The 27646-nt window shown below is 42.1% G+C and overlaps 1 protein-coding gene across 3 annotated transcripts in view; it reads right to left on the bottom strand.

Annotated features, from left to right (window-relative positions):
* The window catches only part of CDH8 (cadherin 8), a 236931-nt gene that overhangs the window by 16294 nt on the left and 192991 nt on the right, over nt 1–27646 (bottom strand). For 2 of the 3 annotated variants that reach the window (XM_033157166.1, XM_033157167.1), the window contains 2 exons: nt 24238–24359; nt 15347–15464 (listed from right to left, as the gene is read on the bottom strand). In XM_033157166.1, coding sequence (XP_033013057.1) covers nt 15347–15464; nt 24238–24359 — 240 coding nt within the window. Of the gene's footprint in view, nt 1–7680; nt 7773–15346; nt 15465–24237; nt 24360–27646 lie in introns of those variants that run through there. The other variant, XM_033157168.1, reaches the window with a different exon arrangement.

Below are 27646 nucleotides of genomic sequence, written 5' to 3'. Positions count from 1 at the left end.
TCCCATGGACTGCAAGAAGATCAAACCTATCCATCCTTAAAGAAATCAGCCCTGAGTGCTCACTAGAAGGACAGATCCTGAAGTTGAGGCTCCAGCAGTTTGGCCACCTCATGAGAAGAGAAGACTCCCTAGAAAAAAACCCTGATGTTGGGAAAGATGGAGGGCACAAGGAGACAGAGGATGAGATGGTTGGACAGTGTTCTCGAAGCGACTAGCATGAGTTTGGCCAAACTGCGGGAGGCAGTGGAGGATGGGGTGCCTGGCGTGCTCTGGTCCATGGGGTCACGAAGAGTCGGACACGACTGAACGACTGAACAACAACAACACAAACATTTCAAGGCAATATACAATATCAACCCCCACCCCCCACTCCAAAAAAAGTCATAAAAATGGAAGCTACATTTAAAACAAAATATAAAACATGTATTAGTCTGGGTGATTTGAATTAGGTCGCTTCACCTAAACATGTGGGCTAAATGAAATTCTCCATATATGCTGACAAATGTTCTTATAATATACTGCACCTTTCTTTTTTTAAAAAATAATTTAATCTGAATATATAAAACAAGCATTAAACTTGTCATCTGAATCTCCCCTCCCCCACACTAGAACATAAAATGGAGTCACCCACTGTTTTATAATATTGACTCCACCACAGCTAAATACATGAGTGTGGAGGGAATACCACAGTAAAGAGCTAGTAATTTTTAACCTTCCACAGGCTCCTTTGAAAAAAAATGAACTTTAGATAATTGTCTGTATAATTTCCAGTTCTGTTCCTTTCAGAAAATCTGAACTTTAGATAATTGTCTCTTAAGTATTCTGAAACTTTTCTCTGACCTTTAGTCCAAGAGAGTAGTAATCAAGCATATTTTACACGGTCACTTCCAACATAGCTGCAGTTCTACTATTTTTGTGATCGGGTTTGCTAACTCTCTAGAAGCTGGAAGGGTGGGGATATTCTTTTCCTAGGAGGTCCCTCAGAGCTCTCTCTCTCACACACACACTATATAAAAGTCCAGAAGTAACTTACTGGCTTATTAATAGGTGAGTTCATACCCTCCAACCCCCTGATTTTAGAGGGACACCCCAGATTCACAGAAGCATTTTTTGCTTCTATTTCAATCTAGGAATGTCTTGCGTTCCCTCTCCAGAAGAGCCACTGATATCGGGGAGGAGGATGGGCCAGCCAAACTCTCCATGGCTGCCACTGCCAAAGTCCAGCCCCAAGTGAGGCACCGACTCTAGCAGCTCTGCTCTGTCCACTGCAGGAGCTGCCAGAATCACTGCCGCTGTGAGGATGATCTCCCCACAGGGGCTGTCCTCGCCTCCCTCACGCAGTGGAGCGCAGCAGAGGAGAGGGTGCCACCACCTCAGGGTCAGGACTGACTAGGGAGTGGAGCTGTGGCCCAGCAGCACTGAACTAGTGCTGAGCTTACACACTTTAGCCCAGCAGAGTAGAGGTGCAGCCGCCACTGCCGCTGCTAGGGCCCCTTGTCTCCACTGCCACTGCCCCCAGGTCAGACCTGGCAGAGTTGGGCCATCACCGAGGAAGTGGCATCTTTTTCCTTGTTGCTGCCACCTCTAGCAGGGTGTCCCAGATTCAGGGGTCAGAATGTTGGTGGGTATGGGGTTGCTCTTGTTTACTGGGAGGCAGCGGGGAGCCTGGTGCTGTGCGAACACACATGCAGAACCGATCCAACACTTTTTCCTTTGTGCTTGCACTATGACAACCTCTCCACTGTTTTGTTGCTCCCTCTCCCGTTAAGCAAGAGTGAACCACTTGCTTTTGATGTTGTTGGTTTTTTTATTAAAGAAATCCACATTGTTTTCCTGAAAATTATACTACTGTAAACAAGATGATTTATTATTATTATTATTATTATTATTATTATTATTATTATTATTACTACTACTATTTATTTCACTTTATACACCACCCTATACCTGGAGGTCTCAGGGCGGTTCACAAACAAAACCACAACATATAAAATCAAACCAAAAACAATAGCCTAATAACTCCCCCCCCCCCCAAAAAGCCACATTCCAAAAGGGTGTTGGATGTCAATAAGATCAACCAAAGGCATGGTTAAAAGGGAACATTTTTTCCTGGTGCCTAAAGGTGTATAATGAAGGTGTCAGGCAAAATTCCCTAGGGACAGCATTCCATAAATGGGGAGCCTCTGCAGAGAGGGCCCGTTCTCATGTTGCCACCCTCCTGAGCTCTCAAGGAGGCACACAAAGAAGGGCCTCAGAAGATTATCTCAGGGACTGGATAGGTTCATATGGGAAGAAGCGGTCGTTGAGGTATTGTGTGCCAGTGTGGTGTAGTGTGGTGTAGTGGTTAAGAGTGGTAGACTCGTAATCTGGGGAACCGGGTTCGTGTCTCCGCTCCTCCACATGCAGCTGCTGGGTGACCTTGGGCCAGTCACACTTCTCTGAAGTCTCTCAGCCCCACTCACCTCACAGAGTGTTTGTTGTGGGGGAGGAAGGGAAAGGAGAATGTTAGCCGCTTTGAGACTCCTTCGGGTAGTGAAAAGCGGGATATCAAATCCAAACTCTTCTTCTTCTCTTCTTGTGGTCCTGAGCCATTTAAGGCTTTATAGATTAAAACCAGCACTTTGAATTGGGCCCAGAAACTAATTGGTAGCCAGTGCAGTTGGACCAGGATCGGTGCAATATACTCAAACCGTCTTGCTCCAGGGAGCAACCTGGCCACTGAATATTTGATCTACCTATGGAATGCTTTAAAAAATAATTTGTAGTGCTTTATTTGATTGTTTAATTTTGCTTGTAAACAGCTTTGAGGCTTTCCTTTTTATAAATGAATGAATGAATGAAGTCGTATAGAAATGATTTAGAACAGGCATAGGCACTCAGCTCTCCAGATGTTTTGGGACCACAGTTCCCATCATCCTTGACCACTGGTCCTGTTAGCTAGGGATGATGGGAGTTGTAGTCCCAAAACATCTGGAGGGCCAAGTTTGCCTATGCCTGATTTAGAAAAATAAAATATTTTCAGTATAAATATCTCCAGATTCAGAAGTAGCACCAGGTGAAGGGAATTTATTATGCATTCAACATTGAGGGATTATTGGCTGTATCTGTCTGGCCTAGATGGACTTTTTAATCTGATCCAGTGGGCTCTTATTTGCTGAGGAATATGATAAATATGAATACAGTAGAATGCAGGGCCTTCTTGAGTATGGGAGGGAGGGAAATGTCTGGAACTATAAAAACGAGTTTGTCCTTTCCAGGGGGAAAAAGCGCTTCTGAACACAAAGAATGCTTGAATCATAATATTATTGTGTGAAGTACTCCTTAGAAGAGCATGCAGTTAGTATCCTTGAGATTCTTGCTTTGCCTTGCCATTGTTTTGCAGTATAAACACACACACTCCAAGAAAAGTTCATTGTATAAAATCCCCAACTTAGTTGCCAACTCTATCACTAGGGCTGCAACAAGCACACATCTGTCATGAAAGTCAGAGATAAGTGATTACATAGGTTGCCAAAGAACTACAGTGAGCACAAGACTCAGTTACATGGGAAAATGGTGGGCAAACATTTAAATGCCTCTACATTGTACTCCCCCCACCCTCACTGCCCAGGTTGGATAATAGTTTCAGCAGAAGAATGCTGGCCTGCTTTGCAGGACTTCAGATGTAAGCTTTTTGCAGGATTTCCACTGATTCATCATGTACTAGACCCCAATGGTTAGCAAAGGAGGAGAAAAAATACAGCTGGGCAGGTCACAGAGAAAATAATTCAAATTCTCTCTAGCAAGCCACAGTTGGATAATATTCAGAACAGCAACACTCCAAATCCATATGAAATGGTTGGCTACTATATATATAATGCAAGAAAGGAAAAGGAATAAAGAATATACAAGATATATTCATTTCATAGGACACCTTCACTTGCTTACAGTGTATAGCACTATATGTTGTATTACAAAGCCGGTGCTTAAATATATTAAAACTGGAGTTATAGTGTTAAATATATTAAAACTGGGGCCATTGTTTGTTTGTTTGTTTTGCAATTTGATGTGGCAAAATATTTCCCATAAAATACAGAGGTTAATTTGTCATTTGGTGAGATTCACTTATGACTGGAAGTGGCAGCCTAGTGGAATATTTTCCATTTAAACATTTTAGATTAGAGAGGTTAGACAGTTATGTGAAATCGGGTCCTCCATTAAAGAGGGCATGTGTTGCGGTGTGACCTGACCACCTGACCGGTGTTGTGGGTGGGTAATCTTGGAACAGCCACAATCCCTGATAGGTGGGTCCTGCGTTGTTTGGGTGCAATCTGGCCAATCGGGTGCCTTCAAGCAGCAGCAACAGGCTTACGAGCTTCCTCATTGGGGCTTTCACATTGGATCACAGAACACTGGATCATGGATAGCTGTTGCTCTGAGAGACTTTGATCGACCTTGGTGATCGCTTCCCCCTTTTACCCTCAATCTTCCCTTTAGTTTTCCCATAATTGTCCTCTTTTCCTTAATCCATCCCTACCCCCCATTCATAGAGAGATTGCTTTGGGAGCTTGTCCCCCCCTCCTGGGGCCTGCGGGTCTTCGCAGATAGACCCTTCACTCCCTCACTTTTCCTCCCGGGTTGCGGGGAGTCTGTTGGGGGGCGGATTTTAATCCCTTCGGGAACCGTTTTCCAGCGGTCGTCGTTTCCACCTTGGCCTTGACTCATTGGGTCTCGGTGTGTTTGGCCTCACAGGTCTTGCTTTCTTTTAAGCTGGTGGGGCGGGTTGTGCCGGGGCTCTGTTGGGATCGGATGGAAGGTGGGGCGGAAAGCTGCGTCAGTGAGCCCAGTTCTTCTTGTCCCAGCGTGCTTCAGCTTCGGACGGTCTGGGCTGCACACTTGGGCAGGAACCACCATTTTGGGTTCATAGACACCTTCTTCTTCAGCCATTTTGGGCGCCATTTTGTTTTGGTGCGAATGCCAACTTCCATTGGGCACCATTTTGATTTGGTCTGAGTGCCATTTTCTTTACATGGTAATTAAGTTTTGATGTTTTGAGGCCTTTTCACCATGCTGGTTAAGGAGAGCTAATAAGCACAGGGCCAAATATGGCCTTCCTCTCGAGTGCGTCAATGGTGTGCCAGTAAAGGATACTACAGTCTCTACCAATTCAGCTAGAGACATAATCCCAGGTGCACATTTATTTTCTAGGATACAGAATAGGATCCTAAATGGTAAATTTGTGGATATGATCAAATTAATTCCCCCAGATGAGGACACTCAGGTTAAGGATAAGGCTTGGGCATCACTGAGGAAGAAAGCCAGCAAGGCTTGCCTTTTCTTTTGATAAATGGCTTGACGCCTTTCAGGTTTTCGCAGGGGTAATTTCTGCTGCCTACATCTCTGGATTTACCTATCCATAGTCCAGTTGACCTACTCTATAACTGGGGAGGCAGCAGCCATTGCCTGTGACAGGCATTTCTGGACCAGAGTTGGCTAGAGTTCCTTGATGGATATAATGGAATATCCTTGTGGCAGGACATTCTCAATTGGGAAATTGATTTCCAGGTCCATTCAGATGCTGCTGGCTCATTAGGATTTGGACTTTATTTTAGGGGCTGCTGGTGTGCCCAGCGGTGGCCCGGGCACTGGCAGGGTACTGCAATTCTTCGCGGTTTAACTTTTCTTGAGTTGTAACCCACTGTAGTAGCGGTGCACATTTAGACCTGTGAGTTCCAGGATAAGCGTGTCTGCTTCTGGTCCGATAACCAGGCATTGGTGAGCGTGCTGGCCAGGTAGTCTTCTCACTCCAAAAGAGTCTCCACCCTGTTGTGCACTTTTGTGTTGTGATACCTCAAGTTTAATATTGTGTAATGAAATTGCTGATGCTTTGTCACATTTTCAGTTAGAGCGCTTTAGAACTTTAGCTCCAGCAGCCCAGCAACTTCCGGAATATTTCCCTCCGCACCTCTGGAGCCTTGGCAGCAAATTGTAATGTAGGGAGTAATCGCATCCATATCTTCATCCACCTTCCAGTCTTATAAGAAGGCCTGGAAGGACTTTTTGGCCTTCAGGCCACAGTGCCCTGGAGTTCACGAGGCCGTTTGCCCAAATACACAAGAGGTGTTGCAATATTTAGCGCACCTGCGTCTCCTGGGCTGGGCCGTGAAGTCTATTCAAATGCAATCATCGGTCATTTCCTTCTTTTGCAAGTCCCCTTATTCAAGGGACCCCTGCTCCAAATTTGTAGTGTGAAAAGCATTGGAAGGCTGGGCTAGACTGCAGCCACAAAAAGCCCCAGCCCCAAAACCGATTACTTTCAATATGCTTTGCACCATGCATATTAAATTGGAAATCCGAGGCTTACAAAGGGTACGTCCGGAAACGGCACTGAGGTGCAGTCAGTAATTGTTTTTTGTTCATTTGTAGGTCCACCTCCATTGCACATCTGGATTGTCGGGCACAGCATTGTCCACTGGGCCAGCAGGAGGGCGGCAGAGTCTGGAATTGGACACCAGCTCGGGCTTCCCGGGCACTTGCGGCTGTCCTGGATTTCCAGACAAGGAATGCGTTCGGCAGAGCTTCTCCCAACGATCAGGAGCAGGCTGTCTATTGCGAACATGCCTGCTGCAATGGTGCTCCAGCTGGGTGAGAATCACCTGCTGGAAGCTCCTGGCCTGAGCCTGTGGACCCGCATGCAGGAGGACTTGGAAGAGTTGGCGGAAACTATTCCTGGACTCAAAATATTTTGGTCGGAACTCTTGCAGAGGCACGCATGGAGAGGGAGTTGTAGCCCAGCTGCCACCAAAAGGGCCAGGAAACGCATCCAGAGCGTGGTGGCCAGAAAGGTTTTGTCCATGGGGGGAGCACTCATTTGCCACCCAGGCATCACCTATCACAATGCATCCCTTTACAGGCCTGATGGTGTTCACCTGTCTGTATTTGGGAATGATTTATGGCTGACCTCCGTGTCAGTGGGGTTGAAGGATTGGTTACAAGGGTGAGTGGTTGGCGGCAAGCGCTTACGCTCTTGGTGGCGGATATGCTCTGGTTCAGGTGATAGGCATGACACGTGACGTGGCCACGCCTATGCAATGACAGGATATTCCGGTAAAGGAATCCAGGGACTCACTGGTTTGGCGTTCCCTGGAAGGGGTTTGGCCCGTGCCCAATTCCAGGGGACATCAGGACAGCTGATTGGAGCTCCCTCCATCAGCTGTCCCTGGTGTTCATCCTTTGGCTGTCCTATGAACGTTGCTCTGGGACAGTGCTGCCTGCATGGGTGCAGGGAGATAGTCGAACCAGAACCTATGCAGCCACTCACTTGATTGTAATCAATAAAGTTGTGGCCTAGATTTCTGCCAAAAACCAAACCCAGTATCTGACTCCTGTGTGAATTTATTTCGGGGAAAGGTAAAAAGTCTAAACACGCAACTAGAACCTGGATGCAAAAAAGCAACAATCTGGAAATCCAGAGAGAAAGCAATGGCCGATTTCTGCTTGAATCCAAACCTGTGGCTATGAGAGAAATGCAGCGAACCCCTCTATCATAGGCTCAGGTTGCATATAAGTGTAAATAAATTTGCAGTCTTGGGGCATTGCTAAAGGGGAGTCGCAATCACAACCTAATGGAGAACCCAACCCCCAAAACAGCACCACTGAAGAACAGCCTAAGGATGCCTAAAAGAGGGACAAACAGCTTACCAGATGCCCCTTCCTTGTGAGCTTGATTCATCGGGTTGGCCTTTTCAGTCCAATGAAAACCTTGATGGATTACCTCTGGCTTTTGGCGGAGGAGGGGGCTGGATGCCTGCATCCTGGGTACAGGAGAGGAGTGAGTGAGGTTTTAGCTAGACAGAACAGACAGTAGGGTGAAATCTTATGCTGGTTTGGTGTGTGCATGTGGTTTGTGGTTTAGGAGAGATAGGCAGAGTAATCCAAATTCCCCTTGGACTGGGTAGGTTGGAATGCCTCCAAATAAGACATATGAGAGGCAGGGAGGTGCTGAGCTAGCCTGAAACCCATTGGATATTCAGCCAGTCTCACTGGCATCACCCAATGACTTTCAGCCTGATCTGCTTGCTCCCAACTCCAATTATTACCTCCTTCATCATGTGTAGCAGGCCTGTGGAAGAGATGGTATTTTCACTAATCACAAATGCCCTGCTGGCAGAGTTAAGGTGGGGAGGGGAGAGAGATTCAGATCACAGCCTGATTTGTCTGCATTCACTTGTTCGGCTGAGAAGTGGCCATCTGTTCTGCTTAAAGGAGTTGTAGAATAAACATTTTCTATGAACATCACAAGGAACAGGCATCTATCTACTTGCACTTTGACGGGCTTTTGAACTGCTAGGTTGGCAGGAGCTGAGACAGAGCAACAAGAGCTCATTCCATCGCGGGGATTCGAACTGCTGACCTTCCGATCGGCAAGCCCTAGGCTCAGTGGTTTAGACCACAGCACCACCCGCGTCCCTTATAGCCTACTGCACAATGGGCAATAAATAGTATCCTTTGTCCCACCCATTTTTCTTCTCTGGCCCTGCCCACTATTGGCAAGCGGCCCCCACAAGGTTGCAGCCCTCTGGCTGGAAAGGGCTTTCTACCCTGTTCTAGAATGTATTTCAAAGCCAGAATGGATAGTTTCAAAAGACAGGTGAAACGAATGATTCTTCACATCCCATATACATATCAATGCTACTTAACTCCTCTCACCACTGGCCAGGACTGGCATCAGCACCTGGCATCATTGGACAGTTCTCAGGGCCAAACACCCTGGCAAAGCTCAATATTGTTTTATTTTCTCTGTCCAGCTGCTAAGTCGAGCTGCAACTTTAATTCCTCACAATGCCCCCAATGTAGCATTACTCTAGAGTATTTGTTGGAAATTAAAATGTCAACTCTGCTGCATTTTGCTACTGCTGACAGTTAAGGCCAGTGGTGAAGGGGGCTCACCAAAGAGTGGCTTGCCAAGTGTCCCTTCAAACCAGCAGCTGACCAAACTCTTTTGCAGCTCACTCACTGACAAAGCATAGTGTCTGCATGCAGGAAGTCCCAGCTTTAATCCTTGTCCTCTCCATTTAAAAGGACCAGGCAGCATGTAATGGAAAACCCGTCTACCTGAAACCCTGGAGAGTCACTGCCAGTCAGAGTAGATAATACTGGACCAGATGTGCCGCTGGTCTATTTTCTTATAAAGCAATTTCATACACCTGGGGGTCCTGGCGCTTGAATCTGTGGGAAGGCTTGCATTTACAGTGCCTATAATTCATTCGAATAACTGCTGATTGGTCTTATTCTACCTGCGGTGAAATAAGAGGCTCTTTTGACAAACTGTGTATCACAAGATAAAACTATTCCTATCCACTTCAGACAGTGGGTGGGAAAGGGACTGAATGACTGAAAACTCCCTCATATAAATAAATTTCCCCACACAGCAAACACTTAACCTAGCCTCTCTGCTAACCTAATTTCTGTGTGCATGAATATTCTTTCAGTAGGAAGCATCCAGTCACTCAGCCTAAACTGACACAGTGCTTGAAAGGCTCTACACATGTGGCACCTGCACTGTCTAAATTGGTGCAGTCCAAGAACCATTCTACCACCTGATAAGCTGTTTGTCTCAAAAGCCAGTGATGTTTATGTCTAATTTGATGCCTTACGGTCACATAAGTGGAATGGAAATTGAAATGGCAATTCTTCATATTTCCTCTCCTTTATGAGAATATTCAGCTCTCTATGGCACAAGTTGGGGATCCCTGCCAAGATTCTGTTAGTATGATAAGGAAGATAATTGAACCTAAATTCATTCTTACTCAGAAAATTGTGGTCACCCAGATCTCTTACCTAGGCAAAAAAGCAGAGCAGCCAATGAAATCCCTTAGAAATTCAGGAGCATTCACTTTACCCAGGAAATGCAAGCCTTATAAGAAATTCGGTTCAGTGCAAACTTAGAAAATTCACACTACTCAAAACAATATGCAAAGAGAAACACAGCTATCCTTCATTATGTACACTTAATTTAAAGTTTGTGATGAAGATCTCAAACTAAAAAATGCATACACAAATGCATATATTAGATAAAAATGTACATAAAATGTATAAAATAGAACTGAAAATGCACTTCTGTACCCTGGCCTTTGACACCTGAAATGTGTTTTCAGGAGCCATTCTATTCCTGTGACTATAATTTAACTGTTTATAATATGCTGATGCTGAAGGATGCGTATGCAGGAGTATACTGCAACCTGTTCTTGGCACATTTATTATTATTATTATTATTATTATTATTATTATTATTTGTTGTTGTTGTTGTTGTTGTATTTTTCACATGGCTGCTCAAAAGAATTTGCAATGTTTTAAGCAAAAACAAACAAACATGTAAATACATTAAAACAAGCACTAAAGAAAAACAACCCAAAAGATTATTTTATTTTATTTTAAAAAATGATACCAAAATTAAAACATCCTGCACATGCAAAAATGCCGCAAATAATTAAAAGCCAAAGGCCTGATGAAAAAGCATGGTTTTGCCTGGTGCAATGACAGTGCCAGGCAAGGTGGGACAGAGCATTCCAGTAACGCACAGCCACCACAGAAAAGGCTTATTCCCATGTTGCCATCCTCTAGACTTCCCATGGAGGAGGCACACTGAGAATAGCCTCAGATGAAGATTGCAGGGTCCAGGTTGGTTCATATTGAAAGAGGCTGTCCTGAGCCACATAAGATCTAAGAGGTCAAAATCAGACTACCTCATAGAACATGCATGCATGTGAACACCCACTTATCCACCCACAGCCATACCCACACCCTAGACATCAGGGATGAATTCCAGTGCCTGCAGGGCCACAGGCTCCACGGATGTTAAAATAAAATGTGTGTGTGTGTGTGTTCTATAATGAGGAAGTTAGTGTTCTTAAAAAATAATAATAAAGATCAATCGGCATTAATTTGAAGTTGAATAGAAATTATAACCCAGGAGACAGGGAGCTTCTTTTACGGACAAGGGTATCCTTCAATATGTGTGCAGCAAAACCTATTAGAAACATAATGATGATTAAGAAAAGGACAGCATACCATTCTGGAAGTAGGCTTTGACATTGCTCTTCCAGGAAAAAAAGGTTACTTCCTTAATGCAGTACAATTAGTCACACAAAAATAGCATTGCACATATTTGTTGGAGGATATAAACAATTATAGAGGTCTGTGTTCCTGTGCCATTCTGCAAGCAACTTTGGTTGGGATGAGGAGGAAACCTCAGAAGGGCAACAGATTGGAGGGGGAAGGTTAATGAGTGATATGGAGTGCTCACAAAGCTCAAAGAGAAATTCAAATGCACTTGCATGTTCTGTTACACTAGCTTGCTGTTTCTAGAGACACTTACAAGGAAGTTAAATTCCACTGATTTCAGTATAACATAGAATGTAGGGTTGCATCCAACTAAATTAAACTCAGAGCAGACCCACTGAAATGAACAAATCGAAGTTAATCATGTCCTTTAACATCAATGGGTCTACTTGGAGTAGAACTAACTGAGCAGAATTAATATGGTCAACAACCTTCTATGATTCAAAGTATCATAGAAGGTGGAACAACAGATATTGATACTTTTTGATTCTTGAAATCTAGAGTATCAGCAACAGTTTACTGCCTGGTATGTATATGAAGACCTCCATCAAGGAAGAGGCCAGCAATAGCCAATGTGGCTATTGCAGATGTTGTTCGACTCGCATCAACCTCAGTCAGCATGACTAAAGCTCAGGGACGATAGGAGTTGTCATTCAACAACACATTGACTGAAGATTGCTCACCATCTCATGATTTCTCCTAATTAGCTGGTTTCTTGCCTACAGGGCTTCAGAGAATGCTTCAGGTATTTGAAAACTGGTATCATCTCACTGCCACCTCCCCGGCCCCCCTGCCCCTTAAAGAAAACCCTCTCACCCCCAGATTAACCATGTCCATTTCCTCGAACTTTTCCTTATATGCCTTGTTTTCCATACCCGTGACCATCTTTATTTCCCTCCTCTGAACCTATCCCAGTATGCCTATGTCTTTAGATGTAGCAAACTGGTCCCATTCCTCCAGATGAGGTCTGACTAGTGGTAGGTGGGTGAGGGGGATGGAGCTATTACTTCATGTGATTTTTTTTAAAAAATGGTTCTAGAATTTGTTTCTTTGTTGTGTTTTATTTATTTCATTTATATTTGTATCCCAGCTTTCCTGCAAGGAGCTCAAGGTGGCATACGTAGTTTTCCTCCTCCCCATTTTATCCTCACAGCAAGCCTGTGGGGGTGGGTTAGACTGAGAGACAGTGACTGGCCCAAGGTCACCCATTGAGCTTCTTGGCTAAGTGGGGAATTAAACCCTGGTCTGCCTGGTTCTAGGGCGACATTCTAACCACAACACCCAATTGCAATTTGCCTTAGCCAATTTTGCAGCTCCATCAAATAGATGACTCACCTTCTTGTCAAAACAAAATAAAATAAAAAAATCTTTCCAGTAGCACCTTAGAGACCAACTAAGTTTGTTCTTGGTATGAGCTTTCGTGTGCATGCACACTTCTTCAGATGTACACGAAAGCTCATACCAAGAACAAACTTAGTTGGTCTCTAAGATGCTACTGGAAAGAATTTTTTATTTTATTTTGTTTTGACTATGGAGGACCAACATGGCTACCCACCTCACCTTCTTGTGATAAACTACAGCCCCTGCTACTAAGCCAAGGTGTTTCCCATTCTGTACTGGTGCATTCGATTCCCCCTTAAATATGTGAGGACTGGTGATAAAATATTGCCTTTCAAAGCAACAATGTTGCTCCCCTGATTCTGAGGGGAAGGCATGTCCTGATGGTACAAGACTGGGATATTCTGGTGGAAAAAAATCTTTAGCTTTGCCCCATATTAGTCCACATTCTTCCATTTAAAAAATAAATGCAGGGTTTTAGCCAAGGCTAGTCCCACTCAGTTTAGATCCACTGAAATTAATGGAGATGGGCAACTTAAGTGCATTAATTTCAATAGATTTACTTTGAGTAGGGATTAGTTGGACACAACCTAATAATTTTGAACAAACAAATAAAAGAGCAGACCTTGAATGAAAACATTGACTGAGAATCTTGTCTCATGAAACCTTTTTGCCCTCCCTGCTTTCCTCTCTCCCCCCTCCCCCCAATCCAGTGAAATCTGAAATGGTGCTTTGGAGGCAGAGTGAAGATTCAGCAAGTCAGCTGCACATCAGCACACATGCAACGCATGAGCCATCCCTGGATATGCACTGCTTAAGGGACTTAAGTGCAGCCGGTGACTGTATCAATCAAACCAATGAAGAGCAGTCCCTAATGTGACAATCCACACATTCAGAAAATTATCTTTCAAGACTGTTTACTGTTCATTTGCTGCCTGACCTTCAAGTAAATCTGTGTGCCAGGAAATGAGGCCAGGGTAAATTTTATAACTCAATGACAGTAGAAAAGGGATCCAAATTTGTCTTCTTCCTTCCACGGTGTGAATGAAATGACAATTCTAGAGTGTGACAGGATTAAAGTGTGCCCTTCCTTTTCAAATGGCAATGCTAAGGTAAGTTGTCCTTCAAATTTTGCTGACCTAACAACTTTTTTGTCCACCCCCCCCCTTTTAGTACATGCTTGATACTAATTCTCCTTTACTCAAGCTGGCTTTGCATCAAGATAGGTTTCTATTTGAGGAGTCACTGAGTCCTTTGACTCAATGTTACTCAATGTTAGTCATATTCAGAGTAAACCCACCTAAGGGACCTAAGTTAGTCATCTCTTTTAATTTCAATGGGTCTGTTTATTTAGTTCATAAAATTTACACACTGCTTGGTTGTTAAGAGCCTCAGATTGGTTTACAAAAAAAAAGATAGAACCATGAAATTATCCATAAGAAGAATGAACAACAATAATTTAAGACTTTTGTAAAGTTAAAATAATAATAGATTGAAAACAGATTAAATCTTACATCAGCTTTCTGAAAATTTGGGTAGCCTTGTCCAAACAAAAATGTTTTTAGCAGGCACTGAAAAGAATACATTGGAGACACTTGTCTGATATCAATTGAAAGGGAGTTCTAAACTGTAGGTGCTGCCACACTAAAATATCAAGTTCTTTCAAATGCGGAACAGGTATTGTGTAGTACCTGTAACTGTATCAGTTCCATTGACTGAAGTGGTTGATTGGGGATATATGTGGTAACGGGAAAAGGGAAAGGGGAAAGGAAAAGCCAAGTGTGTCTCCCTGGGAAGAGCATCCCACAGGCAGGGAGCTACTGCTTGAAAGGACTATGCTCATAATGCTACCTTCCAGGCCTCCTGTGGAGGAAGCACAAGGAGAAGGACCTCAGACAATGATCACAGGGTCCAGGTCAGTTCATGTGGGGAGAGGTGGTCCTAGAGGTATTTGAATCCTGAACTGCACAAGACTTTATACATTAAAAGCAGCACTTTGAATTGATAAGCACACAACTTCAATAGCATAACATACTACATAACTTTTCATTGTTATTCTGTTCCTTATTTACTTCCAGATGTCAAAATGTCAAGCTGTTATATGTCCAGCCTAATCACAAATTTCTACTCCTTCCATTTTAGAGTGAAAGCTCAACAGTAGCTTATACAAAACTACTTATTCAAGGAAGGAAGGAAATGGCTATGCATTGCACACCTATGTATTCCATCCTCTTCTACTATCGCTCAGAATATAAAAGACCTCTACATATGTTCAGGGCTTTTTTCCAGCAGGAATTCACCAGAATTCAGTTCCAGCACCTTTCAGGTGGATGCCATTGCCATTAAAAGAAAACAAGGGAGGCGTTCATGGTGAGTTCTGGCACCTCTTTTCCTAGAAAAAAATAGCACTGCATATGCTGTTGTATATATACATAGACTTCTTTGTGACACATTCCAAATATACACACAGTGACCTCCTCTATGCATTTATTTTAAAAAAATGTTCTTGTAACATTAAAATTCAGGAGGAGTGGAATGGAGAACAGACCTAACCAACAGAACAGTGAAGGAACAGAACAGAGGAAATATGCTGATCCCTACATGACATTAACAAAAAAATCAATACACTAGATATTTCCAGCACTTCAAAATTAGCCACAATCCAATTAGAAGATAAATCTGTCCTAGGAAGTTTTAAATTCCTTGGTGACTACCATATCTTAAAATCATTTTAACCCAAGTTGTGACTTTCAGCACCAGTCCCAGACCTTTTGAAATGACTGAAGCCAAATTCTCATTTGTGAAGACAAAGAGACCTTTGCAAAATAAACAGAACAAAGCAAGCAGAAAGAAATAAAATATGGCACATGACACTCTGTTATGTTATATTTATGCATTATATATTTACCTTGGTTTTTCTCAATTGTGAAATTTGGATTGTTGGCCATTTCCTGTGGAAGGTTGTAAACAAAATAGTGTCCATTTTTAGGATCATCTTTGTCAATGGCTCTCATCGTATGAATGACCTACAACAGGATAAAGAAAACAAAAAGTTTTCAGTTCACAGGTTTGACTAAACTGCACATGGGAAGGGAGAAAAGTTATGGCTGCAATCCTACATCCAATTACCTGGAAGTGAGCCCTATTAAATTCAATGAGACTTATTTCTGAGTAAACATTTATAGGATTGTTTTGTAAGTTTAAATCACTCACACCCCAGTAAATTCATTGAGGGGGATGTGAACTAAGTTTGTTGGACCTAGTTCCCACTGAAATCAATGGCACAAATAATGACTAGCTTGCCCCCCCCCCATTAATTTCAATGAGATTTAAATCCAGCTAAAATAATTAGTCTGGATCCAACCCATGATAAAACTAGACTTATCTAGGATTGCCAACTTTTTTACAGGCCTTTGCTCCCGTGCCTTCTTACAGCAGCTTTTTCAGCAGATGTAAGCAAGAGATCATTACTGGATAGTTTGAGTGTGGCCTTATTATTTTATATTCAGTTTTGTAAACTGCTTTGGATATTACAGTATCTGATAACAGAAAAGTGCTATGTAGGTATTCAAAATAAAGTCAAGTTTATCTCCATGGCATGAAAAAGCATCATTAGATTTTCTAACTTTCTGTAAAATGTACAGGAAAAAGCTGGCCTGTTTTTGGTTTGTTTGCTTTTTCTGGTCTGTTCACACCCCAGACATACCATTCTAAGTGATTTTCAGATTTGGAACAAAAAAAAAAAAAAAAAAAAAAAAGTCAGAAAGAACTATAAGAAAACGTGAAATGACATTAATATTGATACCTAGAACATGATCTTGCCAAAGTTAAGCACTTTTTAAATTCTCTTGATTTTTTTTTTGGGGGGGGGAGATAAGCAAATAATTCACTTCCTGCAAAATTCAGTCAAATGTGCTAACCATAGTTTGCATCACAGTAATTCCCATTGAAACCAATGGGCCTCAATTTGGAGCAAGTACGATGGAACCTGCAGCCTAAAAGTGTGTAAATTGAGCTGTGTTGTGCCCCGCATTAATTGCTAAGAAGCTCCAGTTGTTCCCTGTTCAGAAATTCTGCAGCAGTGAGTGTGTTGGATGAGTAGTTGCTATTAGCTTCACTGTTTATTAACGTTGTGTCCTTTGGCAGGTGTTAAATTAGCACAGCGAAGGTAGGAAGATTGTGTTCTCACCAATTACTGCTGTTGTGAATAATTTCTCAGCTTATTTCAGATATTGTTTTGTCCTTGCATAAAAAGAGCCAAAGGCTATAACTGCTTGCATTCCATGACTTTTTGGCTCCAGTGTTATCTATCTACCTACCTAGCCACCCACCCACTTTCCAATGCTCATCGCATCTCTGTCTGAAAATTAATCTGGAAACTATCTGAGAACAATCCAGAGGATTTTGGGAAAACATAGCCTGCATCTTTAATAAGAGACATTTGAGGCAGGCAGGTGGAGACTGTCTTCAGGGAAGACTGAGGTTGGTGGGACAGTGGCCCATTGGCCCTAATGAACCAGCCTCCACTGATCTATGCTGCTATGCCTTAGATGCTTGCTTAAAACTTTCTCATTCATGTCCACTTCTAGCTTCACCACATCTTGCATTTGTCTGAAGAAGTGCTTTTTTTGTGTCTGCCCCGATTCTACTGTCGGTCGATTTAATGGAAGGGCTCCATTTGTTGTATTATGAGGGAGAGAGAAAGGTATCTTTTACTTGCTCCGTATCATGCAAAATTTTACAAAACCTCTATCATGCCATCTCCCTGACTTAATCTTCCTAAGATTAAAGCAAGATTAGGCTGAGTAACTGTGTAGACGGAGTCTTATTAAATGTAAAGCTTGAATCTCCTGAATCTCTGTTATAAGCTTCCATTAAAATCTTCCACCAAACCTACACGAGAAGTTGCAATTCTCACTCATCTTCACATTTGCCTTTTCTTTTACTAACTCTCTTCAACACGGCTGCTTTCCTCCAAGATATGTGGGATGTCATATGAAACAGTGTTGGGGGGGGGGGGGTTCCAAGTTTGTTGTTTCTTATACTCAAGTCAAGAAATTAAGACTTCAGGTTCCCATAGCAACCTTTATCTCACCCATGTGTACATGCAATGCATAAAGTGAAGAATTTTACCCCATATACAAATATGATGTCATGCAGACAACTGCAAATGCTCCTGCTATGTGGGCTCTGGCAAAGGCCCAAGACCTTTTTTGGTGCCCTGTTCTTTTTATTTACTATGCTAAAGGTAAGTCATATTTATCTCCATCTCTGTGTGCTGAATGACTGCTTAATGAATGACCATTATTATAGTAACTCCTTGGCACTTTCCAGCATGGAGATTACAGCACAAGAGAATGAAAGGGAGGGAGGGCATCCATGATTGACCTGCCATTATAATGTTTTCCACAATTTATTGCTTTCAGTATATGCAGCACTGTGAATTGCCAGAACAATCTGCATAAGAAAAAAGTGTGTGTTGTTGGTGGTGGGGTGGTGATGCTTTGAAGAATAACATTTGAAGAAACAGTCATCACATTCTTGTTCTTTCACATTGTTGTACATTGCCTTGATCTTTTCATTTATTTTCATTCACTGAAGAAAAAGAGTCTGGATTGGAGTCGGCAGTATTAGTTTCTTTTCTGAAAAGCCTGCACCACATTGTCACTAGTCATTATTTAAACAGAGATAGTTTTATGATTTACTGTGGTTTTTGTGTTGTAGATTGTAAGATGCCTTGAGTTTCTGTGAAAAATATATAGGGTATTTTTGCTTCTCCCATATGCCCACTTGACCTCTTCAGACACTATTACTGTTGCCAGCAGTTGTAAGAAATTGTTCTTTTAGTGTGGCAGCATCCACACTTTGGAACTCCCTGCCGATTCATGTCAGGCATGAACCTAGGCTGTATTCCTTCTGCGGTGTGCTTAAAAGGTTTTTGATGAGGCAAGCCTATTCAGACACATCAGTGTTGAAAAATATTTCTTTCTTTTTTCTTCTTTACTTTCAGGTAGGTAGCCGTGTTGGTCTGATGCAGTCAAAATAAAAATAAAATAAAAATAAAAAATTGTCCAGTAGCACCTTATAGACCAACCAAGTTTGTTCAGGTATAAGCTTTTGTGTGCATGCATCTGAAGAAGGTATCTGAAGAAGTGTGCATGCACATGAAAGCTTATACCAAAACAAAGTTAGTTGGCCTATAAGGTGCTGCTGGACAATATTTGTTTTTATTTATTTATTTATTTATTTATTTACTGTTAGTTTAAATTCTCTTTAAATCTTTTAACTGTTTTAACTGTGTTTTTATGATTTTTATATTTTCGTAAACTGCTTAGAGGTTTTTACTACAGTCAATTTTTATATGAATTTTGTTAAACAATAAGTAAAACTAAGTAAATTTGTCTGGTGCGAGCCAGTAGAAAAGCAGAAAGGGGTGGGGAGCAGACCTTTTTTTTTTTAATTTGCAGATTTGTGTAAAGAATGCAAATCAGAAAGTGACATGCTTTTTCCAGTGGATCTGAGATTAGTATTCTGCTATTATGGGTTCAGAATAAAAGCAAGAAGAATTCATTTGGCAGTGTTATACATCAACAGTTTTTAATGCATTCTGTCACGTCACCGGCAGTCGTGGTTGCCACTCTCAATTATATCAGGACCCAAAATAGAACACGTGGAGGAATGAACTGCATTAGATGGTTCACTCAGTATATTTACAGACTGCAAATAAGGTTTTCTAAGAGGTTGAGATGTAATCAAGTCCCCTAAGGTGATTCAAACTCAATTTAACTTAGCTGTTAAGTTAACCTACAAATCTGTAAATGTATTCAGATAGTAGAAAGCAATCACATTCTTTCTTTGTTTCAGATGATCAAGAATTTACTTGGAAGACGCAAGAGAATTCAGATCTAGAGTAGGGTCTCTATATTCGGTTTATTCTTATATTATTTTTCCTCCCACATGATTGCTATGCTGACTCTGCATTTGAAATTGATTTCTTTGTAAAACACCCACCCACTTCACACTCTCTCTTGGTACTCTGGTGCATGACTATCCGGTAAATTTTGGGTACCACCAGTTTCTCATTTTTGCAGTCTTCAGTTCTACACATTTCCAATTCAGTTGGCAAGTGTTTTGTTTTGTTTTTAAAGTCATCATGAAAATTCATCAACACTGGAGTGCACATTTCTTCTGATAAACACATTTTGTGTGCAATTTTTCCTAGTGTACACATTTTTGCAAAACAATTCCCATAATATAATGCATTTTTGTATGTTATTTTCACTGATATAGGCATCTATATACACACTTTACCTAGTAAATGCATTTTCGTACACATTACCCTGCCAGAGAAGTGCATTTCAAAATACAGAGAAGTTTAAATTATGAAAGATGGTTGCTTCACTTTGCATATTGTTTCAGAAAGTGTGAATTTGATAGCTTTGCCTTTTATTTTGAACTGTATTTCTGCCCTATCCTTACATAGCACTGGATTGCTATATAGGGTTGGGATCCCCAATTGGGTGTCACCCTGCCCTACTGTGAACGTTTCAGTAATGTTGCTATAGTTGTTGGGTTTTTTTTAAAAGGGGGGGCAGAGAAGGAACAAAAGAAGAAAAGGGGAAGAAGAAAAAGCACAAGCACAAAAGAGGTCAGAGTTAAGAGTTGCAGTCCCACTTGCAGTGACCTCTCCCCTCGGAGCAAGATCTAGCCTAAGAAGGTAAACAAACTGAACAAGGAGAACATTCTGTGATTTTAAACTGGCCACAACTCTATTGATTCCAGATATAGGTAGAATTTGGCTTAGGCATTCGGTGTGGATCCCTCCCAGTCTTCTGGTAGATGGCTGAGGCATGACAGGGTCGATCATGGGCTTAATGGGTCCATCACAAGACACAGGTCTAAATCGATGGCCCTTCCACGCTGCTGAACAAAACTCTATGGCCCATTTGCCGCACACCTTGGCTTTTGGACAGAGACTTCCAACTAGACCCCTCTAACAGAGTACTCTTGTGGTTGCACTGTTCTGAAGTGGAGGTGGGGCACCACTTCACACATACCCCATGAGATGTTAGACTAAGGATTCCACCCCAGTGCCTGGAGATTCACCTCTGCTCCCCACCCCTGGTTTATGGCAACCAGGAGGGCTATATTGGGGAAAGGCAGTGTGGTATATTCTACTAAAAAAATGAGATTAATGTTTCTTTCTGAATGGACTGCTACCTCCCTGCATCTGACTCCTATCACTGTTTTGTTCAGACTACAGTGTCACCTCAGTTTTCAAACGTAATCCATTCCGGAAAATGGTCCGACTTCTGGAACGTTCGAAAACCAAAGATGTTACTTCTGGGTTTTCAGCATTCGAAAACCAAAACGTTTGACTTCCGAGACGTTTGGAAACCGAGGTACCACTGTGTGTGTGTGTGTGTGTGTGTGTGTGTGTGTGTACACACACACACACGCAAATAGAAAGCTCAGCTACTTGATCTAGCCCTAAGCAATAAACAACTAAAAAGAAAGCTTTTCTTGTTATTTCTCTTAAATTTCATTTCGAGCAAACACAAACTGAAATTTCAACAAGGGCAGAAAGGGTTAGTGTGCAGGATCTAGTTGCAACATGGAACTTTCGTTCAGATCTTTTCCTCTCTCTGACAAGGACTTTATGAGACTAGTCAGTTAATGAAGTAGTTGATGAAGTAATGGCTGTATCCCCCACCCTCACCCCATGTCCACTTACTTGAGGGCTGCTACATCCCTGCCAGCTTTGTAGCTAGAATTTATTCCAGCTATTTCAATTACATTTTTATCCATAGAGTTCTCCTGTTATCTGATGGGGCAAAAGGTTACACATGAGAGTACTTTTTCAGTGGTTGCCCCAGGCTCTGGAATATGTGAAGGTAAGGCAAGAACATTTCTGATCTTCTTCCTCTAGACACTGTTCACTTGCTTAGATTGGAGAAGTGGAAAGACAGTGATCACCATGAGGAAGGAAAGCAGGATGGGGGTGTCCAGGGGTTAGCACTGGGGCCCCTGTTGAGTGTGGGCTTCAGCAGATGCGCAGTGAGCCCTGACACCACCTCATTGGGATCTGGACTTCAGTAGATGTTCAATGAATGCCTGGTACTTGCTAGGAGCCACATTTCACCAATCTCACTCTTCAGTGGTTTAATAGACAGTTTACTATTATAAACTGGGCAACCAGGACAGGAAGGAGCTGTGGAAATGACTGCTGGAAGGTGCAAATGTGGATTGTTTGCAACAATCAAATATTGGCACACACAGTTTTTGTATAGGCCCACAATAAGAAACAAATTCTAACTCTATTATCAGGTAAGCTGCTTTGGTAAATGGTGAATTTAATGCCAAACACCCACGAGGCACAAGAATAGCTGGATTAACAACTCTAGTGTCATGCTGTCAACTGCTGTTTATTTAAATTAAAATGTCACTACCCAGAAATAAATGAGGTAGCTACAAAGCTCGGGATTTCTGTCACTCAGCGTCTTCACAAGCTGGATAATAAAAACGATTCTGTTTCATTTGTGCTATATTGCTTCCTAGGAGATTAGGTTCCGTTACATCATTCAACACAACTCCAAACTGAATGATGGACAAGGCAGGCACTGTGGATCCAGATTCCTAGGATAGGGTAGAGGAGTTGTTCAACATTTCTCTCCCTTATATGCCCAGGCCTCTTCTATTCCTCTTTCCACCTTGTTGCTGCCTTATTTCACCCTTTCTTAAGCAGTTTTTCTAAGAAAGCATGAAATGTCATGATCCCACAACTTCTATTTATACCAGAGAGATGGCAAACAATTCTGTACTTTAAAGGCTCAATTTCCCCTTTTAATCTAAATACAGAACAATTGTGGCCAATTTTTGGGGGGAGGGGGAGGAGGGCAGAGATGTCTGTTCATGTGACCTGCACAGTGGGTAGATTTATGGCTTATGGCAGGTTAGTTGCTTCAAGCCTTGCCCTTGAGTTATACAGTGGTACCTCGGGTTAAGAACTTAATTCGTTTTGGAGGTCCATTCTTAAACTGAATCTGTTCTTAACCTGAGGTACCACTTTAGCTAATGGGGCCTCCTGCTGCTGCTGCACCACTGGCACGTGATTTCTGTTCTCATCCTGAAGCAAAGTTTTTAACCCAAGGTACTATTTCTGGGTTAGCGGAGTCTGTAACCTGAAGCGTCTGTAACCCAAGGTACCACTGTATACCCATTCAGTCAGCCATGTAAATAGACTCTTCTTGTTCATAAACCATAGGTGTTTAGGCTTGGCCATGCAGAAAGCATGCAAACAATTCCTGATCATGTGCAGACAGCCTACATTCAGTCTCTGCATTTGTAAGATCTGCTCATGTCATTAAATAAACACATGGAGATTGGAGAGATGTTCATGTCATCTTCATTCTCAGTATGTTGATTGTCCGAATAGAGCTCATGTCACAGTAGGACGGACAGCAAGAAATGTGTAACTAAGTCATTCCTTGAGTGTAGAGCAGGAGAGATTATCAGGAGCGCAGGCCTGACTCTGCCTAACTACCCTCCTCCACTTCCTGTCTAGGAATACCATAAACTCCTATTCCCTCTTACAGGTGTGGGGAACCCTTTTCAGCCTGAGGGCTGCATTCTATTCTGGAAAGCTTTGCAAAATCCACGTACCAGTGGTGGACAAGACCAGAGGCAGAAACTGGTGGAGAAATTGGCCTATTGTTTACCTTTGCACAGTAGACTATTTTCTAGCACATCAAGACAAGCAAGAGACATTATCTGAGTTCAAGGACACATTCCACCAAGACTTGTGATATGCAGTAGGGCCCTGGAGGGGTATGGCCTATAGAAAGTTCTGAGGGCCAGATAGAGAGGTGTGGGAGGCCACAATTGGGCCTGAGGTTCCTGTAGCTGCCCTATTGTCACATATGGCACCCTGATCAATGGCCATGTTGACCCTGGGAGAACGAGGCCAAAACATCTGGCAGCATATCTCTTCTTTCTTGTATCCAAAAATGCAAGAAGGGCTTTTACACTTGCCAGAAGCTCGGCTCTGCCCTCGCCGGTCCTGGAAGGATCCTATAAAAAAGTCCCTTATGCTCAGAGACTTTGTGCCTGTTCATTGGGGGAAATAGGAAGCCCAGAGCACTTATTTTTTAGATGTCCCTTCTATGAAGAGGCACGTAGTGAGACCATTGATCCCCTGCTGGTGAGGCCTGTTGACCCCTCAGAAAAGCAAAAATATGACCTTTTCCTGTTAGGCAAAGATCAGAAGACGACCCGGATGGTTGCCAGATTCTGTGTACAGATCTGTAGGCGCAGACCATCCCCCGATTCAAACTAGTTCATTAAGAAAATCCCCAAACTTGGTTCCATGGGTGATTCTGGGTCATTTCTCTGTGGTAGCTTATCTTAAAGTTTTTAAGTGTCTATACGATGATCGCATTTATAAATTTTAATTTTACCGTTGTACAATGTTTTAAATGTTTGTTTTCCTGCCAGGATTGTACCCCAAGTGTGTTTTATAAGCTTGTCTCTGGTCGTAATAAATTATCTGTTGTCTATCTATCTATCTATCTATCTATCTATCTATCTGTCTGTCTATCTATCTGGAGAGAGCTGTGTTGGCTATTCATGGTCTATACAATACCAAGTGACTCGCTTGGTCTAAGTATAAGATCCTATGTTCAATTTCACACATAATCAGGGAAAAGATTTAACTCACATTAACAGACAGGGAACAGATAAGGTTTTTTGGGGGGGCAGGGCAAAACCACTATACAGTGTGGACAACAGAGAAATATTTACTTTTCCGGTTTTTCCGTTTTCACACAAATAGGCTTCATTCCCTGATGCAAGTTCGGGAGCGTTGTCATTTACATCGAGAACTTTGATAGCAACAGGCACTCGAGATATTTGACTGGGGTTTCCTAAGAGAAGAAAAACACAGTGTGGAAAGGAAGAAAAAAGAGAGGTAAGCACACTTCATTTCATACTAATGACATAAAGGAGCCAAGGTAGACAGACAGTTCTGTGCTGAAAGCTTGCTGGGCCTTTTCTGTTTGCAATAATTGGGCTGCTTTATCCAATGGCCATGGGGAAAAGATAAAGAAGAATGGGCAGCAGTTTCACAAAAGGGAGACAGCAAATAAATCCTTATTGCAAACAGCTTTTGCTGGAGATTAGCCTGATGAAGACCTTCTTGGACTAAATTGGTAGATTCTTTTTTTCTGATGAAGTTTGCATTGTTTTATTGATAAAGGGCATTCTGCATGGGGAAAAGAGGCTGTAAACAACCAAGATTTATTTCGTTGCTTATCTTTGCCATTTTACTCTATTAGCCAGCCTGACTGCACATCTATTATTTCAGCTTGGCAAAAAAGGGGGGCAGGGGGGAGAAAGACAATCCAACTCTAATCAGATTTTGTAAGAAAAGTGAAGAGTGGAATTGATGTAGGTAAAAGAAGAAAGAAGAGAGAGTACATTTTGATATTATGCAAGAACACAAGTCCATTAATCTCATCCAGAAATGTTGTTTTGAATTGAAATATTTATTCATTAAGGTTCTGTATAGTCGAAATAAAAGCTTTGACCCCCATTAATAGCTATAATTTATCACATCTCTCTTTATAGCCCAATTGCTAGATATATTTACTCAGATGTATGTCTTAATTTTAGTCCATGGATGTATTCTCACATAAAATCTTGATCAGTTCATCCTAGTTTATACTTATTAACAGTAGTGGGGGACCTCTGATCCATGGGCTAATTAGGTTATTAAGCTATTGGAATGTGTTGTAGGTGGTAAGATTGATTATTTCTGTTACAGAAGGAGTAAAAAAAGACAATTTGTGCCTACCATAACTACATGAGACATTGATTGGAATAAATGGCCAACAGCTTTGTTAACTTAGTAAGATCTGCAATGAGCAAAAACCAATTAGCAGCAAGCTAACAAACCCTCAATGCATGTTCCTGATGTTCTGGCAAAAGCTAGGAAAATTTATATCCTGACAATGGCTTTGAACACAAGGGCAGAAGGCAGGGTGGGTAACCTCCAGTCTACAAACTAATATTTGGCTGCCAAGAGGCTCAAGTTGATCCATGAGGCCATTCCCCCCAAGCCTTACCCATATGCCCATCAGCTGATGTGATTTGCGACATCATCTGATGGGCAAGAACACGAGGCAATATCCTGCATTAGCTGTGTGTGCCTGTTCCCAGAAAGGAACAGCAGCACACAGCCAAAGCAGCAGGATTTCACCCTCTGCTTAGCAACTTATACATTCTGGAGAGGGCTTGGTTTTACCAGGTCAGGCTATTTGCCTGTTCACTATTGTGCATTCTGATTATTAGATGCTGTAGATTGCAGGCTGAACCTTCTGTATGCTAAGCATCTGTCTTGCCACTGAACTACAGTCCCTCATTCTAGAGCCCTCATTAGTTCTAATTTGATTAGTTCTCATTAGTTCTAATTTGATTAGTTCTAAGGAGAGGATAGTGTAAGTATCTAGTGAGCTGTTGTCTGCCTTTCCTTTCTCTTTAGGAATATTAGAAAGGTGCACCATGACAAAGAGTGAGAACTCTGTATACTTGGTCATCAAAAAATGCAATGTATTGCACTGGTCGGCAAGATTTCATGCAATTAATTGCCTTCATTGATGCACCATGGGTATGTTTAACATGGAACAATAATGTACTTCTTGTTGAGGGTGAGGAAGGGAATTTAGTTGCTTGCAAACTGAGTATTAAAAATATTTCAAAAGCATTTTCTTTATCTAAAGTTGATAAAAATACATAAACAATGAATGCATTGGTTTCTTAGTGCCAAGTGTCACATTTAAACACTAAAGATTTCCTTTTATCTAAATTAACGGAATGATGGTGGTTCAAATTTTATAGACATTACAGAGGAATGTAATTAATTAGATAAGCTTCTGAAGAAATTATTCATGCCTCTTGTGACTGGCCCCAAAATGTTTGTCTTTCATCTGAAATACAAACATTAAACCTAAAGATATTATAATTAGAAACTTGATGAGAATTCACTTTAAGAATTAATTTGCTAAACACTAGAGAAGAACTTGCTGAGTATAGAAACCTCCAAAAGGGGATACCCCTAGATAGCTGCACACTGCATGCAACAATCATAATGGATTTATTTGTTTTGTCCATGAACTACAGGCTGTAAGAAATTCCAGGGACTGATATTATACAGCTCCAATGGGGAGTATGTGGTCCACTTGTGGGACTCCAGCTCCCATCAGCCCCAGTTAGCATGGCCAATGGCCAGGGATGAGAAGAGTTGTAACATCTGGAGGACCACAGGCATGGGCATAGCCCATGGGCATAGGGAAGTAGGCTTCATGTTAGGGGGAGCGGAACCTCAGTTAGTTAAGCATTTTTATTGATTTACTTGATCTAGGGGGTAGCTGCCCCCTCCCCTCTCCCTTGGTTCCCCATCTTTGACCTACAGTCTGCAAAGTAGCTGCATGGAGCATGTAAAATAGCATGTTGAGCCACTTCCAACCTAACCCAGTTAATTCCCTCATGGGCTCCTTTCTGGTGCCGAGAAAACCACATTAGGGGTACTGTAGCAGAGTCAGCTGGGTAAAATGCTGATATGGTTCACCCACTGAGATGGTTAAAGTAGGATTTGTTCCACATCTGAATGTTATCTGAGGACAGGACCATCTGAGTGGTGGTGATCAGGCTATGGAACTCCCCACAATGAGAGTATGTCCAGTTGCCCTTCTTTCTCCTTTCCAGCATATTTCACTGGGGGCAGAGGCAGATTTAGGGAAGTGCGAACAGTTCAGTCACACTGTGTGTGGAGTCTCAGAAGCACCACAGGGGATCTTACAACTATGCTTTAGAATGGAATGCGAAAGATGGGGGGCACCAAATTTTGGCACTGCACAGGGCACTGCTGAAATTTGAGACCCTAAGGTCTGTCAAGGTCTGAGTTTTTGGGGGTTTCTTTTAAATGACTGAATTCTTTTGCTCTTATTCCCTGAGTATTTTTGGTTGCTCTTAAGTCATTCCTATTTCATTCCAATTGTTGGCATTGGTGTTGTCTCATGATATGTTTGGTTTTGTAACAGCAATGTATTATTCGAACCTCCTTGTATATTGTTTTAAAGTACACACACGCATGCACACACACACACACACACACACACACACTGAACAGCAGTTATAATGATCTGTTTTATAA

The sequence above is a fragment of the Lacerta agilis genome, chromosome 8 (genome assembly GCF_009819535.1).
Source record: "Lacerta agilis isolate rLacAgi1 chromosome 8, rLacAgi1.pri, whole genome shotgun sequence".
NCBI classification, from domain to species: domain Eukaryota; kingdom Metazoa; phylum Chordata; class Lepidosauria; order Squamata; family Lacertidae; genus Lacerta; species Lacerta agilis.
This window is presented reverse-complemented; position numbering and strand designations above follow the sequence as displayed.